Raw genomic sequence first — 18,015 nt, 5'->3', positions numbered from 1 at the left:
ATGCATTCTATCTGGCCTTTATTACCAGTGAGATACCAATAGAACTGGTATATTGCTTAACACTTTCATCCCTAAATAAAAACATTCACTAAAATTGCATCCTTTGATACTGGAATGCACATAGACAAGCCTTGTAAAATGTTCACCTTGAAACTTATTTCCTTGATAACATACCTTGTAGACATCATGACTGCCAATGATTGCATCAAAGAGTGTGTACAGATCATTTAGAAGATCCACCACTTCAATGGGCTCACTCATGGCTGAGATGGTGGTGAAGCCCACAATGTCGCTGAAGTATAAGGTGACCAAGTCAAAACCCTCAGGTTCAACTGTGCAGCCCTTCTTAAGGGATTCAGCAACTGATCTGAAAAGCAGACATGGCTAATTTTCCTAAGAGGATACCAATCTTCCTGTTTAATACTCACACCTTCTAAAACATAATTTTGTTGCAAATGACCGCCAAGTAAATGATGAGAAAGAAACTGTCACCTGGATAAAAACTTATTCTGCAAATATATATTGAGTGCTTACAATATGTTAGTCACTGTGCCAGTGCCTAGAATACAGCACTCAACAGACCAAATTGGTCTGTGCTTTGGTAAGGGTTTTTTTCTTCTGTCTCTCAGCTCTCTTACCCAACGTCCCTCAGGGGAATGTTCCCAAGTGGCTTCTTTTCCACGTGACTAGTTTCCCCAATTACCTCCTAGAAGATCATGTTACAACATGATAAGGCACTCTAAAAACTTTGGACATGATAGCAAAAGATCAGATTTTCAACTAAGAAAAGAATAAAGACCTAGAAAATAACCTTACTACTTTCCTATAAGAGCTCAAAGAGCTGCCTTGTTTTAATTGGTCAACCTCCTGGTAAACTCAAAAAGTGGCATAGAGAAAAGCCAAATCTCCAAAAACTTAAATGACCAGCCTGATCCCTAGGTAGTGGAAAATTAGGATGTGTGCTCTGCACCATTGGGTTGCCAATTCTACTTTGATTTGAAGGTGTGACTCAAACCTACGGGGAGTGAAGAGGGTGCAGGACAGGGGGGAAGGAGTAGTTTGTTGATAAGTTATTTTTTTTAATGAAACACACTGTTATAAGGATTCACACTCCTCAGGTGTTCACACATACGGTGGTAGCATCTGTGTTAGAAGCTTTTCTGTTTTCTGTTTTTCAATTTCGAGCTCTTCAGTCCGCTCCCGGATCAAATCTTCCAAGTTGCTAGAATATTGTTCCAACATCCGAAGCATGGAATCGATGATATTGGTCTTCTTCCCTTTATTGCAAGTTTTAAACTGAAAGTCAAATGGAAAAAATGAACCAGGGAATGCTTTGGCATTATATTCAGAAATGCTAAAACAGGCTCCTTTATCAAAAATACTTTATTCTAAAATGCCAGGAAAGGAGAAATGAGAAAAGTTACTACTCACACTGGCCCATTCATAAGGCTCTCTTCCCTGTCTAAGTAGTTAGTTCCCTACCCTTTTGGTTCTTTCAAATTTGAGCAAAGTGGCTCTGGGCAGGCTCATTTTAGTTCTGAGATGCTATCAGAAGAATCGTAGCCACTCCAAAGACAATAGGGCTTGGTCTTAAGCCCAGGCCCATTATAGGTATGGTAAGCATTAGAAGAATAAGAGCTAATAGTCTACCATTCTAAATTATCAGCCTACTAAAACAGTCTTATCCTCAGTACCTGACTGTACTGTCAATTTTGGACAATGGTAGGTCCCTCGATCACCCAAGGAGTGTTCAATATATGCATAGTAAGATCTACCTCTATTTCTTGGGGTCCAAGAATATAATGTGTCTCTTAGTACCTGCCATTCATGTCAGTCAGGGGTATGTAGAAATTCAATTGGTCTTGCCCCATGTGGTGTCCTGAACCCTTAGATGAGGCTGTTTGTCACAAATGTTCCATTCACCCTCCTGAGACCTTATCCATCTAGAAACAGCTCGATTGCCATAGCATTAGAGTCACAAGGAGTAGCCCACTCCATTATGTTATATTTGCCATGCACATGGCTGTGTTGACAACAATAAAAGACTGCCGGCAGTTTTGCTAAGTAGACTTCAAGATCTCTATCTTGGTGAACCTGCCTATACATCTGGGTCAAACACTTTCTGTAGTACCTAATACCACATGGAAAATATTAAGAGTTTTGTTTTGTTCTGAGCCTGATTCACAAGCGATTGTCCTCCAAGGTCCGGAGGGTAAATTCAGCAGTGAGTTCAGGATCCCTTTATTGCTTAACTTAAGAAGTGTCCTTCTCCTGTCTTCATTTAAGTTTCATTAATTGCAGAAAGTTGGGAGCTCGACCTTATTGTCAGACAGGCTAAACTTCCACTGAAGCATTTTATCTCCAGAAGGACTTGTTTGAAAGTTGCACAGTGCACACTCCTCTAATCTATCACCAGCTTCTCTGCTGCCTTCTGAAATAACATCTTTAGCATCAACACATGCCTCATGGTAAGTTTTTAGAAATGTGGCCTTTATGGTCCTTTGCTTTTTCCATACTATTGAATACCTGTTTGAGTGTCCTCAAGAAACCCAGCCAGGCTAATGGAGGCATTGTTAGCTGGGGACACGGATGACTTCATCAGCAGGGCCCCTTAGGCTTTCAATCAAACTCTTTCTCTTTTCCGTCTCAGATACCTGACACTCAAAAAGCATCTCAGAGCTGTACTCCAGCCAGACTCAAAAGCCTCTCTCTGAACTAGCACTCAGGGAGAGTACCCATAGTTTAAGTATGCTGTAATTTTGACCAAGTTTAAAGTGCATGCTCCAATGGCAGAAGTGTACCTAGCTTCCTTAGCAGGAATTCTATCTGTCCCTCCATCTCCTTTTCCTATCTCTTCCCTTCAGGGAAACAACCTCTTTAGAAATTTAATATCTCTTAAGGAGAGAGGTTTTCACTTTTCATACACCAATGGCCTCAAGTAGTTCTTGGAAAGCCAAGAAATCTCTGCCTTTTGCATTCCATGTGAACATCCGTTCAAACACATGTTTTTCCTTGCCCTCCAAAAACAACTTGGCATTAACTAAATGGTATACTCATCAGGTTTCTCAAAGATCTTCAGAGCAAACAAGGATGTTTGAGGAGCCCTATCTCTTCTAAGGTATCCATCTTCCAATAGTTTCAATCTTTGTGAATACCTAATAGTTCAATCCATCACTGAATGATTGGTTAGGCTCAATTTTGAATAGTCTGTTGAAGTTCAGACAAAAAAGAACACCAAAAACAACCTTTGGACTCTTGGAGGATATGCTACCGATATTCCAGAGCCAAGGACCTAAAAGGATAAAAAAAAAAAACACCCTGGGTTGCTCCTTCAGGAGCATCCTGTTCATTTCTTGCAAAGAATTTTTTTCATAGCATGATGATGACCAACAAGTCCTTGCTGTGTAGAATGGCTCCAGGGTAGCTTGTGGACACTGATAAGATTGACATAGCCTTACCTGGTTAAATATTTCATCAAAAGTTGGTCGTTGTTCTGCAGCCTCAGCCCAGCACTGCTTCATCAGTTGGAGACATTCTGGTGGAGCATACTCAGGAGAAACTACTGGTCTGTACACAGGAGGAGGCTTCTTAAGTCTGTCTATGATTTCTGCCCAGATGTAAGAATAGAAAGGGTTTTAAGTTTTTGGAAAAGGCCTCGAGTCTGAACAGAAACAACTGAGTTTATCCAACAAAGGGATTGGTCAGGAGAAAACAGAAGGTAGATCTCTTGCTTTCTCCTTTGGTGGCATGGATGTTGATTGTATTTCAGCAAAGGCCATACTATAGCTTGAGAATTAATCAATTGAGCTACTGGTATCATCATTTAGCTGTAGCTTTATCCTGATTCTGCTAGGGTTTACATGAAGTTACTGGTGTCATTTTTTTTGGCCAGTCCTGGAGCTTGGACTCAGGGCCTGAGCACTGTCCCTGGCTTCTTTTTGCTCAAGGCTAGCACTCTGCCACTTGAGCCACAGCGCCACTTGTGGCCATTTTCTGTATATGTAGTGCTGGGGAATTGAACCCAGGGCCTCATGTATACAAGGCAAGCACTCTTGCCACTAGGCCATATTCCCAGCCCACTGGTATCAATTTTAATACTTCAACTGCAATGCCTTAGTTCCCACCTCTGCCTCTATATCATCTAAGCCTTGCAATGCCGACAATTGACCAAATTAGCTCTTCCTACAGGCCCCATTCCTAGTTTTTGGATAGCTTCTAGGCATAGAGAATTGAGAACCATTCAGGGCCTTATCAAGAACCCTTCTGGTTGTTGGTCAATGAAGCCCACTTTCAATGAAACTATACATCAGACTATGAACTGAACAGTTTGTATGCATTGCCTTGTTGGATATTCACCACAGGCAGATGAGGTAAGCATTCTAATTTTTACCAGTGTGTAAACTGAATCATAGAGAGAATAACTTGCCAGCAGTCACATGACTAATAATCAACATAATCTGGATTTGAACATGGGCAATGAATACCTACTACATAGATTTGCTTATAGATATCTCAGAGCTCAATATCCAAGCCATTAGGAACCAAAGGTCTGAGTCAACAAGAATTGACTTTTTTTTTTTTACAAAAGTCGACTGCCTAGCAGCAGTAGAAAGTCATTTATTAGGTTTCAATATCCCCACTTATACATATGAAGATTTCAACTGATCTCTCTCTGATTCCAACATGGACTTCTCTAAACCTGTCTTAAAGTACATCCGACCATGTCACTTTCTTGCTCAAAATCCATTCATGATTCATGTAGCCCAAAGAATAAAAATTTAAGCTCTTTAATAAGGCTCTTGGCTATCTCTTCAAACTTGTTTTTCACCTTAACCCTGTTCTACTCTCTATCACACCACTTCCTACTCTCTGCATTTGAATTGAATCTTGCTAGAGCCAGCACTGTGCTATTCCCACACCCGTATTGGCTACACAAGTCTAGCAGTGCTGCTTTATACCTTTGTATGTCTTGACTCCATGAAAGAAGTTCTATTCTTGCTTCTGATTTCCTAGCCCCATGTGACATAACACTTCCTCCTCCTTTAACCCAGAGCTTCCTTACCAATAATGGTTTCTCCAGCACAGCATCATCCTCTCAGTGCAATACATGTCATAGGAATGTACTCCTACCCTTGGAATGTGAATGCCCTGTCCACTCTGGCAGAAGGAGCCCTTGTCCCTTTGTCAGAACATATCTAGTTGAATGGGTCACTTCTCTGCTTAGGTTCAGCCAGTAGGACGCATTCCCTTGAAGTACTCACAGTCAAATTGCAATAAACAAGTGGAAACAATGCATATGCTTCAGCAGGAATGCATGGAGATAACTACAGATAGGATACTTGAAGCACAATGGCCTTGTATGTCATGTAAGGAGTATGGGCTTTCTTTAGCAAGTTATGGGAACTAGTTGGAAGGCTTTAAGTAGAGGATTGATGTGGAACTTTGAGTGTAGCAAAAGATAGCCATGTTGTTTTCTTTTTCTCTTTTTTAAATATTTTAAATAAACTTAGAATTCCAGAAAACATAAAAATAGTACTATGATTTCTTGTGTGTCCCTCATTCACCTTACCCTAACGTTAATAACATATAACCACAGCAAAAAGGAAATTAATATTTGTATAATGCTATTAATAGAGTCCTTATTTAAATTCTATCAAATTTCCCCTAATGTCTTTTTTGTAGTTTGCAAACCAATTCCAAAGCCCACACTACTTGTAATTGCTATGTCTTGGTCTCCTCCAATCTGTGACCATTCCTCATTCTTTCCTTATCTTTCATGGTGGACATGATTTTAATGGGTACTGGCCAATTATTTTGTAGACTATCTCTTCACTGGGATTTGTCTGAAATGTTACTGCTATGATTATTTTCATGATTTGATTAAGGTAGGCAATAACATCACAGAGGTAATGTGCCCTTCTTAGTACATGAAGTTAGAAGTATATGATATCAGTGTGTTTTATTACTGATAAAAGTCACCCTAATCTCCTGGGTAAGGCAACGTCTGCAAGAGACTCCATCTGTAAACTTGCTATATTTTTCATGTTTACTTGTACGTCTCTAGGAGATTCACACAGATTCAGGCAGCTCTGAAAGCACCATGGCCTCCGCTACATCTGTGTCTTTGTACATGCTATTTGTAATTTCGAGAATTCCCCCTTCTCTTCTCCACCTGGCCTCATCCAACTCCTGTCACCACCTCTGGAGAGTCTTTTTTGACTTTTCATTGTGCTTCAAGTATCTCTTTGAGGATATGTGGATATCCTGTTTCCCTACTTATTTTATCATATATTGATAAAGCTTTCCTGAGAATTATGTGTATAGGTGGAAAATACAAATGAAAACCTGTGGCACTTCATAGGGAAAGACTGACATCCATGAAGATTATGAAGGATTGTGAAATACCACTGTCTCAAAGGAATAAAGGGGACTTCCTAGGGTAAAGAAGACTAAAGGATTGGCAAAGGTTATGATGGCCCTTGGCTTACATCACACTTAGTAAAAGAACCAGTTTCTTGGATATGGAAATTTTATCCAGATTCCTAAAAGCTGTCTAGCTTCAAGCCCCACCTACATACAGCACAGGCTGCTTGTGGACTAGCAAGCTGTTAGCACAATCTCCTAGCAAATCACAACAGCCTGGTTGGTCTTGATGATCTGGGTCACAGTGGGACCCTAGCGCCCCTGTCTCACCTCTTGCTTACCATGAGCAGGCAGATCCATCATGCAGAATGGGGTGCCCCGGACCATCACTTCTTGCATGATGATGGCAAAGCTGTATACATCTCCCGCGAAAGAGCCTAACCTGCTGCCCTTTGGGGCTCTCAACAGTTCAGGGGCTGTCCACAGCAACTCTGCAAAGAAAGAATTGTCTAATGAATGCCAGGAAGATTAACTGACATCTGCAATGCCCTCAAGGGCACTAAGGGTGCAATTTTATTGACTGTTTTATAATTTTATTAGACAGACTGGCATGCTAGCTCCCCCCATTGTTGGCATCTGAATCTATTAATCTAAGGAATTACATGCAGAGAAAACATACTACTCTCTCTACCCTCAGGGCCATGCAGCAGAAATGTGGGGAAGAGCAAGACGCTTGCAGTAGAGACACTGTCTAGTGCTTGCTTTCTTGCTCTCTTGAGCCTGCAAGTAGCTGCTGGCAGGTTTCCAGGGAAAGGCAAGTGCACTGCCAGACTGGTTGCCATGGATTTGTTGTTTACTAAGATCTATATGTGTCTGGTAATTTGATTGTGCCAGGGCTCAGGGATTCACAAGTTGCTTTTACCAGGTCTACTCTAAAAGGATTAGAGGATCCTCAGGCTTCTCTGTTCCTTACAAAACAAAAGGGTACAACAGTGACTTTAATTCAGTTTTGCAAATATTTATTGAGGGTCTACTATATACCAGGCACTAAGCTAAATGTAAAAGTGGGACCAGAGATGAATCAGACCTTGGCTTTGCCCTGCCTACTAGGAGTTTACAGACTATTGGATAACATAGCCATGTACACATCTGATGGCAATAAGGGAAAGATAATTAGAAGGGCCCGTATGTAGCCCACAAAAATGAATCCATTAAAAGTCAATTGTTAATATCCACTGTTGCTTTTGAAGCCCTACAGGGAACAAAAAATATTTCTGCTTTTAGAATGTATGACAGAATATTAGAAAGTTTTATATTAGGCAACTTAAGCAATAATATAAAGAACTATGAGGTTAAAAGGGTAGTTAAACGTGTGGGTTGAGCCATATAAAATTGCTGTTTCTGTGCATTAGAAATGGTTGAATATCAGTAATTTCCTCAAATTTAAATAAAAACTTGAGCTGACCAACTTAACCCAGGAAGGCTTCCTGGAAAAGTTAAATCTTAAATGTGCTTGTTAAGAAGGTCAAGGATGTAGCTCTCTGGAGCTGAGAGGGTAAGGGCTTTGCAGGGAGAAAGAACAGTATGTGCAAAAGAACAAGAGGCAGAAAGGAGCAAATTGCGGGTGGTGGGAGGGTGGTAAGCAGATTAGCTTGGCTGAAGAGAAGGGCTCTGTTAAGGAATAATGGGAAAGGAGAAATGGGCTTGATGAAGTGGGGGAGGGAGGATGGCTGGAAGAATGGGGGCAGAAGGTGAGAGGCCCTGAGAGCCAAATGAAGGCATTTGGACTGAATACAAAAGGCAGTAGGGGTGCTGGAGCTAGAGAGGGATTTGATGAAAGCCGTGTTCAGGAAGATTAATCTGGCGACCTGCAGAAGCAGGATTGAAGGAGAGAGGCTGAGTCAGGGAGAGCAGCTAGGAAGTTATTGAAGTAAGAACCGGAGTGCTGAGGTAAAAGGGGACTGAATGGGGGTGGGGCAGCATCAGCAGGGTGGGGAACCAGATACATTGGAAGGCTATCTATGGAAAAGGAAGTGACCAGGCTAGAGATAAGTGGACTAAGTTTTATGGAGGGGAGGGATTTGGAGTAAACAACAGGTTGACATCCTGATTGGGAAGCTGAAGAGTGTCTGATAAAAGTGGGGAGAGTCAGGAGGAAAGTGAGGACTAATGGTCCATCTTATTAAATATGAGATATTAGAAAGGGCGCCCAGGGAACAAGTTCCCATGAAGCAAAGAAAGTGAAAGAGCAGTGACTATTTTGGTTTGTTAATGAAATCCAGTCAAGAGAAATACATCCTGCAAATTCTTATTTTCAACCAAACCGGATCAAAATAATAGGGAAATAAATTTCTAGTCTTCAAGATGCACTGTCCTTGTAAACTGTTTGGTTGAATGGTAATCCTTTTGTATAACTATTTAATGATAATAAAAATATAATATAAAAATGAAATTCTGGCTGGAGCTCACACTTGTAATCCTAGCTACTCAGGAGGCTGAGATCTAAGAATCCCAGTTCAAAGTCAGCCCAGTCAAGAAAGTTCATGAGGGCTGGGAATATGGCCTAGTGGCAGGAGTGCTTGCCTCCTACACATGAAGCTCTCCGCTCGAATCCCCAGCACCACATATATGGAAAACGGCCAGAAGAGGCACTGTGGCTCAGGTGGCAGAGTGCTAGCCTTGAGCGGGAAGAAGCCAGGGATGGTGCTCAGGCTCTGAGTCCAAGGCCCAGGACTGGCCAAAAAAAAGAAAGTTCATGAGACACTCATCTCCAATTAACTACCATAAAAGACAGAAATGGAGCTGTAGCTCAAGTGGTAGAGCAATACCCCTGAACAAGAAAGCTCATGACAGCCAGATGCTGGTGGCTCATGCCTGTAATCTTAGCTACTCAGAAGGCTGAAATCTGAGGATCACAGTTTAAAACCAGCTAGGGCAGGAAAGTCTATGAGATACTTATCTCCAATTAAGCACCAAAAAGCCAGAAAAGGAGCTGTGGCTCAAGTGGCAGAGCAATACCCTCGAGTGAAAAAGCTGAGGATCAGCACTCTGAATTCAAGACCCAGGAATGGTGAAAAAAAAAAGAAAAAAGAAAGAAAAAACAACAATGCTCAGATACAGCACCCAGCTCCTGAGTTCCAGCCTCAGTACTGTTACATACACACACACAGACACAAGGACACACATTTTCTCCTCTGTGTGTGTGTTTGAGTGAGAGAGAGAGAGAGAGAGAGAGAGAGAGAGAGAGAGAGAGAGAGAGAGAGAGAGAGAGAGAGATTCTGGTCTCCTAATCATCTACCCACCTTTATCATTCAGGTGTCCCCATCCTTTGTCACCCCACCAGGCTCCTCTGACTTTCTATATAATAATGTCTCAAATTCCGATACACTCATTGTGGTGGTTTTGCTATAGATACTATGTGTCTCCCTGCCTAGGAGAACTGCCATTTACAAATAAAATTTGAAAGATTGAATCATACTGTGGTTAAAGGAGTATGGTTTTGGTGAAGACTTCATGCTCCATGGGCAGCAGAAATGGATATTTTAGAGCCTAGAAAATTATGTGGAGCTGGTTTCTCTCCAGCATCCTCTCCTTGCACATTTAAAAGCACAAGAATAGAAAAGGGCAAAATTCTCTGGTAAAAAGCACAGTGATTAAATACAATCATAACCAAATAGTATTTTCAGAGAGCACTGACATGTATGTTGTTAATGGCTAAAATGAATCTGTATCTGCACTATACTTACCTACCTGAGTGTGGACAGTAATGAATACACTTATAACCCATCTCCCATTGCCTCATCCCCACTCCAGAACCAAGTAAGAGTCACTAGCTACCATTAGAGTTGAACTCTCAGAGAAGCTAGAAAAATTACTCTGGCTTGTCTTGTATGAGATGAAGCCAGTACTAACTCTGAGCTTTACTATGGTAATAAAATCAACTTTGGGGAACCACTGTGGTAGAGTATAAAAGAACACAGAACTGAGTCAAGAGACTTGGATTCAAATTTCCAGTTTGAGTACTGTTTAGCATTTCTTTCTGAACCTCAGTTTCTCTATATGAAAAACAGAAGTTAAGCCAAATTACTTCAATAGATCTTCCAACTATCAAATATTGTTAGCTTTGTCATCTAAAATAAAGGAGCAAGTTCTTTTGTTTTATTTTATTCACTCATTATCACTCAACAAATATTTATTCTGCCAGGTATGGTAAAAGCACAGAGGGAATTAAACCTGTTTTGTGCCTTCACAGAAGTATAGTTTGTGTGTACGAAGAACAAAAGTAATTGCATAAGTAATACTAGGAAAGTATATTAGAAGAAATTTTGAAGCCCAAAAGGAGCATGAAGAGGGCAATTTAACTAAGCATAGAGGGTCAAGGAAAACCAGGTAACATAATGGTATTTAAATTGAGTCTCAAAAAAGGAATAGAATTTGGCCAAAGCTAGATAAGCCTAGGATAGAATGAAAAAGGAAGACTATGCCGGCAGAGGAAACAGCATGTGCAAAGGTCTGGGAATTCAGAGAAAGCCTAGTGTAAATAAACAACTGAAAGAAGTTCAGCTTGGCTGGAGCATAGAGATGGAGGCAGAATGACTAAGCATGAAAACTCACTAAGACCTAGACCAGGCAGGGCTCATAAACCATGTAAAGGAAGTTGAGATATATTCTAAGAGCAATGAGACATCATTCAATGAATTTAGGCCTAGCAGTAAAGCCATCAGATTGGCAGGTTAGAAAGCCCCCCAGGCTGCAGGGTGTGAAAAACCTACTGCGATTTGGAGAATGGAGTAACAAGTTGAGAGGGAGACAGGAAAATAGAGACAATACACAACACAACACACACAGACACACACAGACACACACACACACAGACACACACACACACACACACACACACACACACACACACACACACACTACAGATATCCTTTACTTAAAGACATCCAAGGCTAGCCTTGAGCAAAAAGAAGCCAGGGACAGTGCTCAGGCCCTGAGTTCAAGGCCCAGGACTGGCCAAAAAGAAAAAGACATCCAAGCAGATGTCTTTAAGTTTGGAAGTTGCCAGTCTGTGAATTAAATGAAACTCTCTGGAAAGCTAGGTGCTCCATTTTTTTAATAAGATAATTTGGACAGAATGCTATATACTTGCCTTCTCTGCAGCTGTTGTCTTAAAATCCTCTTGTAGAGCAAGGCACAAGGCAACTACTCCAGCTTTTAAACTACAATTAGCCAAACACTGCACAACTAAGAACAAGAACAGATCTATGAAAGAAAGAGTGGCAATATCCATGCATTTCACTGTGATTATTAGGAGCTTTTACTCTCCCAAAGCATGAATGAGCAAAGAGAAAGGAAATTACAAGTTTCCCTTTGGATGGATGGAAGGGGTTGGGTTTCACAAGCCCTAAATGAAAATCCCAGAACTGCTGCAAAGTAGCTGCACTAAAGAAGTGGCTAGATTCTACATACATTCTTGAATATTCTGCAGCACTTAAAAATTAAATCTTAGTTGTCTCATATGTAGAATCAGAGTTGGACTAGAAGACTTCTTAAAACTTAGTGTTCCACAGTCCCATTCTTTTTTGTTTTGTCTATTTCTCTCTTTTTCTGTCATGATCTTCCTTCTTCACATTCACAGTATTGGTTAAAAGTTGCAATGCCCAAGTTTCCTATATGGATTTAGCCCTATTTGTCCTTTTCTCCTTTTTTCTCTACCTCTTTTCTGTCAGTTCATTACCCCTGGTTCTCCCTCTCCCTCCTTAGATTTTCCCCTTTTGCTTTGATCCATTATGATCCCTTACAGGCATTGCTTAACACTGTCACTGGTGCACTAGACAAGACAAAAACACAAAATGGGCGTTATACACATGCGTTCTTGTTTACTACAAAGCTATCATTCTGTCTGTAACCATTTATTTTCTGGGGGTCACTCCTTGTTTCTTCTGTGAAAGATACAGTGCTGGTATGCTCTAAGGACATCCCATTCCAGAATGCACTTTGTGGGAGTCCAGCTTCCAAATTACCCTCCATTCAATTGGACAAGTATTTATTGAGCACCTACTGTGTGCCTAGCACTCAGCAAGATTCTCCAGGGACTGCTGGGGTCTCTAAACAATACAGCCTAATCCTGCCACAGCAGGAACTGCACATTATTGCACTGGCTTTGTTTAGAAGGAAAGGCTCAGCTGAGGTTACAGCATGCAAACTTCATTCAAGTCCCTTGGCTTGGAAATAAGGCTGGATTTTCAACAAAAGTGAGTAGTTGAAATCAGCCCGAAGCTTTAATTCAGTGCATTTTTTTCAAACCTTGGAGTTACCTTGCAAGCATCAGAAGTGTCCTATTCTTTGCTTACCTTCCACCAGAGGTTCCTCTTCAGAAAGTCTCAGTATTTCTAAAATGTCATTAAGACCATAATCTGTCACTTTTAACACAAAACGCCCATCTACAACACAGTTTCGAGACTTAAGCCTCCCATGAACAAACTCTCTGTGGTGTAAGTACTTCATGCCCTGCAGATAACACAAAAGAATTAATTTAGGAACGTATTTAACTATTTTATGGTTTTAGAGCCACTTCCTGAAATTGTTAATGGCATGAGCTATTATGATCCAGAATTGAGCCTTTTTCTCTGATATGCAGGGAAAGCAAACCTTTAAGAAGATTTTTAGATCCCTTCTCTCTTTCACGGTGAGAACTATGTGTTACTGGAGTATTTATTGACATTTCAGACACAATATGGATCCATAGATCCATAATTTCCAGAACGCAGGAAATTCTGATTTTCCTCAACATGTCTAATGTACCTCTCATCCATTGCTGCCAAGGAGTGGAAACTGTTACAGCTTTTTGCGGGGGCAACTTGGCAAGAGCTGCAAAAATTTTAAATATGTATGCCATGTGAACAAGGGATTCTACTTCTCCAGAGAAGCATTTGTTTGCCTCCATGCACAAAAGAGACAGAAGAGTGACCCCTGAAGCTTTGCTTTTATATAATCATATAATTTAAAATATATGCAGTATCACTAAAGAAGTGGCTAGATTCACCATATATTCTTCAATATTGTGCAGTACTTAAAAAATAAGGTACATCTTCCCAGAGCTGGTGGCTCAGGCCTGTAATCCTAACTACTCAGGAGTCTCAAATCTCTGGATAGAGGTTCAAAGCCAGCCTAGGCAGAAAAGTCCATGAGACTCATCTTCAATTAACTACCAAGAAGCTGGAAGTAGAATTGTGGCCCAAGTGATAGAGAACTAGCTCTGAGCACAAAAGCTCAAAGAGACAGTGTGCAGGCCCTGAGTTCAAGCTCCAGGACTGGCACAAAAAAAGATCTATATGTACCAATATAAGACACAACAACTCTAAAATTAAGTGAAAATAGTAAATTGCTGTATATGTCGACAGCATGTCTATTAAAAGCAAATAGCTAGGCATGATAGCGCACTTCTGCAAGCCCAGCACTTAGGAGGATGAGGCAGGAGGATTGTGAGTTCCAAGCCACCCTGGACTAGATAACAAAATCCTGTCTCAAAACAACAAATAATCATCTAGAGCACAAATGCACCTGAAACGAATTTCAAGACCTTAAATTGTTAGCATTTATTAACTCTAGGTGAAAGATATGAAGAAGGAGGGCTGAACAAATGTCAGTATCTTTCTCTTATGTATTTATCATTTGATTTTAAATGACAATTTAATATATTGGTTTTGAAAATTATAAATAGATGATGCATAGGAGGCGAAAGCTAAGCATTACTGACCTCTATGCTTGCTTGGGATCTTTACATGACACACAGAAAGCAATCTGCCAAGATTCTCTGTAAGAAAGGACTTAATCACTCTGCACACAAATACGTTTGTATTCTAGTGCAGTTACGTTAGAACTGTTTATGCCAAGAGTCATTTTAGGTACTGGCTTGGCTATTTATTTGGATGCTTTACATCTATCTTGTGCTTTCAAAAGGCCACCTCTGCAGTACTTCCAAAGCAGGGGTTACTATGGCTGAGGATTTTTTCCCTCAGGTTGTCTAATCGATCACAGGCCTGAGAGAGCTATCATTGAGAGTCATAAAACTCACTGAGCTTTGATTACAGGGTGAGTAGAAAGACTAGGATAAGAATCAGGAGATTTGGATCCTATTACCAGCTCTGCTACTGATAAATATGTGTTAGTACCTATAATGTGTGCTAGTTACTGTGTAACAAAGAGGGTCTCATTTAGCTTTGCTGAGCCTCAGTAAAAGAAGGGTAATGACACCTGTCTTACAGAGAATTTGAATGAGATAATATCTTCCCCTTCCAAGCCCACTTGAAAAGGTTTAGGTCACCATACAAAAATCAACATGTGATCAATGTGCAGGAGACTCAACAGTAATCAATTATGCAGACCAGCTCCATAAAAATGCACATGCATATAATTTGACATACCATTTCATGAAGTCCATGAGCCCATTTCATGAACTTTTATTGCTGTGGTAATCCTTAACACCGAGAATAGATTTGCTGCCTTATAGAAACAGTGCTCTTTCAACTTTCCAGTGGCACTGAGTTCCACATTCATACATATGCATACACATATGCAAAGACTCTACTTCTATGCTGAGTCACCTTTTAGAAGGTGAAAGATAGAAAGTAGGAGCTAAGTATCACCAATAGTCTTGGTAATGAATACTGTCTTATAACCACAAAGCAAACAATTGAGATGGAAGGAAAGATTGCTTAAGGCAGAAAGGAGCTTAGTAGCAACCTGGCCTTTAAATTGAGGAGCACACAGGTGAGCAAACACTTTCTGCATCTGTACCTTATCACAAACACAGGCAGGGCAATGCTGCAACTTAGGAGGCTGAGATCCGAGGATCCCAGTTCAAAACCAGCCCAGGCAGGAAGGTCTGTGAGATTCTTATCTCTGATTAACCACCAAAAACCCGGAAGTGGGGCGGTGGCTCAAAGTGGTAGAGTGCTAGCTTTGAGTGCAAAAAAGCTCAGGGACAGCGCCCAATCCATGAGTTCAAGCCCCATGACCAGCGCCACCACCATCATTATCAACAACAACAACAACAAAATAACACACATGGACTATAGGACTTCTGAGGAGGGTAAGGACTGAGACTTTGGAAAGAAAAGTTGAGGAGTGAAATGATCACAATAATCTGAGGAAAATACGGCATCTCCAAACATTGGAGCTCTAATCTACAGGGCAATTTCAATTTCCTTGGTCTTTGCATTAACCTTGATGAGATCCATCAGGAGTGATGATTTAAACATCCAGTCAAGTTTGACATCCTCATTTATTAGTATATCTTCTAGGCTCCTTCGAGAACAGAATTCTGTCACAATGGCAAACATCCCAGAATCATAGAAGAAACCCAATAAAGGGTTAACATTCTCATGACGCAGGTCTTTCATCTGGACACAAAAAGAAAAGAGAACAAAACTAGAAATGTTTTCTCCATAAAAAGTTTCCAGATAAACACCCAACACAACTGACAAAATTGATGCTTTGACATCAGCATTATGAGATGCTGTGCAAAATACCTGAGTCTTCCTAGACTCCTTATCTACAAAACTGTGAGATCATAAAGTAAGTTTGTACTAATTGCATTACAGTACTAATAGAAAATGTATGCAATAGCCAAAGAAGGAAATTGAAGAAAGGATCTCTCTTAGAATTCTTTAAGTGCATGCTCAAGCTGGGACCTCCTCTAATTCCTTTGAGAATCTACAATGGAGCTCAATGATCCAAAAAGAGTAAGGAGAATTAGTACAGTAAAGAAGATATTAGGTTGCCTTTCTTGGAGGGATATGCCTGAGAAATAAAGGAGAACAAACAGGTGAGATGTATCTAACTTAAAACTGTAACGTAGCTTTAACTGAACGTAATCACTACATAGATTAATAGTTCTTTACCCTATCTACCTAACAGATGAAAAGAGCACCCCCCAACTGATGAAATGTACTAAAATTTCAGATAATCTTCTTTAACCACACATAATCAAATGAGGAATAAATTGAATATAAATTCTACAAGAACTTCAATTAAACAATGTGTAATTAATTAAAAATATATACCTACATCAAAAAAAAACACCTCAGTTGTAGGACAATAGAAATACAACATGTTAAAACTGATGAGTCTGGGTGTGGTATTCCATACTGATAATCCCAGCACTCAGAAGGCCAATACAGGAGGATCATGAATTCAAAGCCAGCCTAGCTAGGGTGCATAGCAAAACCCTGTCTCAAAACAAAAGATACCTTGGTGAGATGAAGTTACAGCAGAGCTTCAAGAGAATGTGTGTGATATTAAATAAAAGAATGCTTAAAACTGGGGGCTGGGAATATGGCCTAGTGGCAAGAATGCTTGCCTCATATACATGAAGCCCTGGGTTTGATTCCTCAGCAACACATATATAGAAAACAGCCAGAAGTGGCGCTGTGGCTCAAGTGGCAGAGTGCTAGCCTTGAGCAAAAAGAAGCCAGGGACAGTGCTCAGGCCCTGAGTCCAAGGCCCAGGACTGGCAAAAAACAAAAACAAAAAAAAACCACAAGAATGCTTAAAACTAATTATCTATATCTCACTTAAGATGCTAGGAAAGCAGGAATAAATTAAGCCAAATTTAAGTAGAAAGGAGGAAATAAGAATGGTAGAAATTATACAAATAGAAGAACAAGGAAGTCAAAACTTCATTCTTTGAAAAGAGTATTAAATTTGATGAAAATCTAACAAACTGATTAAAAAGAGCAAACTACAAATTATCAGTATCAGAAAATAAAGAGGTGGTATCACTATGCATCTGATAGTAATATAATAAAGGAATTTATAAACAGCCATACGCTAATAAAATTGACAACTTAAAAATTAATATATTTCTTTTAAAATAGAATTTATTAAACTTAGTAAAACATACAATAAAAATCCTAACAGCACTGTGTTTAGCAAAGAAATTGAATTTGTTTTCAAAAACATTTCCACAAAGAAAATTCTAGATTCAGATAATTTTATTGATAGTATTTATTAAGTATAAGATAAGTGGGCTGGAATGTGGCTCAGTGAAACAGTGCTTGCCTGGCATACGTGAAGCCCTGGGTTCCATTCCTCACCACCACATAAATAGAAAAAGCCGGAAATGGCGCTGTGGCTCAAGTGGTAAAGCACTAGCCTTGAGCAAAAGAATCTCAGAGACAGTGCCCAGGCCCTGAGTTCTGGCCTTAGGACTGGCAATATATACACGTACATACATACATACACATGCATACATACGTACATACATATGCATGTACATGTATGTGTGATAAGTAAGGGCTGGATGCATGGCTCAAGTGGTAAGTTACTTGCCCAGCGAGTGGCAAATCCTGCATTCAAACCAGAGTATCACCAAAAAATAACTCAGTAATACCAATCTTATGCAAATTCTTTCAGAAAACAAGGAATTCCAAAATTACATTATAGTACATAAACTTGACAGACATTAAAAGAAAATTATACACCAATTTTCACCATAAGCATACATGACAATGTACCTCAAAGTATTAGCAAATATCATGCACAAATATATAAACAGGATAATATATAATAAAGGTAGATTTATCCCAAAGATAGTAAGATGTACTTACTATTTCGTTTAAAACAATGTAGTTTATCATACTAACA

The 18,015-nt window shown here is 40.0% G+C and overlaps 1 protein-coding gene across 1 annotated transcript in view; it reads right to left on the bottom strand.

Annotated features, from left to right (window-relative positions):
* Window positions 1-18,015, bottom strand: part of Gucy2f (guanylate cyclase 2F, retinal) — a 78,159-nt gene that overhangs the window by 16,245 nt on the left and 43,899 nt on the right. Inside the window, exons 8-13 of the mRNA XM_048336230.1 lie at window positions 15,594-15,770; window positions 12,720-12,876; window positions 6,705-6,854; window positions 3,459-3,607; window positions 1,133-1,296; window positions 175-367 (exon numbers count right to left, since the gene is read on the bottom strand). Coding sequence (XP_048192187.1) covers window positions 175-367; window positions 1,133-1,296; window positions 3,459-3,607; window positions 6,705-6,854; window positions 12,720-12,876; window positions 15,594-15,770 — 990 coding nt within the window. The remainder of the gene's footprint in view (window positions 1-174; window positions 368-1,132; window positions 1,297-3,458; window positions 3,608-6,704; window positions 6,855-12,719; window positions 12,877-15,593; window positions 15,771-18,015) is intronic.

Source organism: Perognathus longimembris, chromosome 28 (assembly GCF_023159225.1).
Source record: "Perognathus longimembris pacificus isolate PPM17 chromosome 28, ASM2315922v1, whole genome shotgun sequence".
NCBI lineage: Eukaryota > Metazoa > Chordata > Mammalia > Rodentia > Heteromyidae > Perognathus > Perognathus longimembris.
Note: the sequence above shows the minus strand (reverse complement) of the source record. Positions and strands in the feature narration are given on the sequence as shown.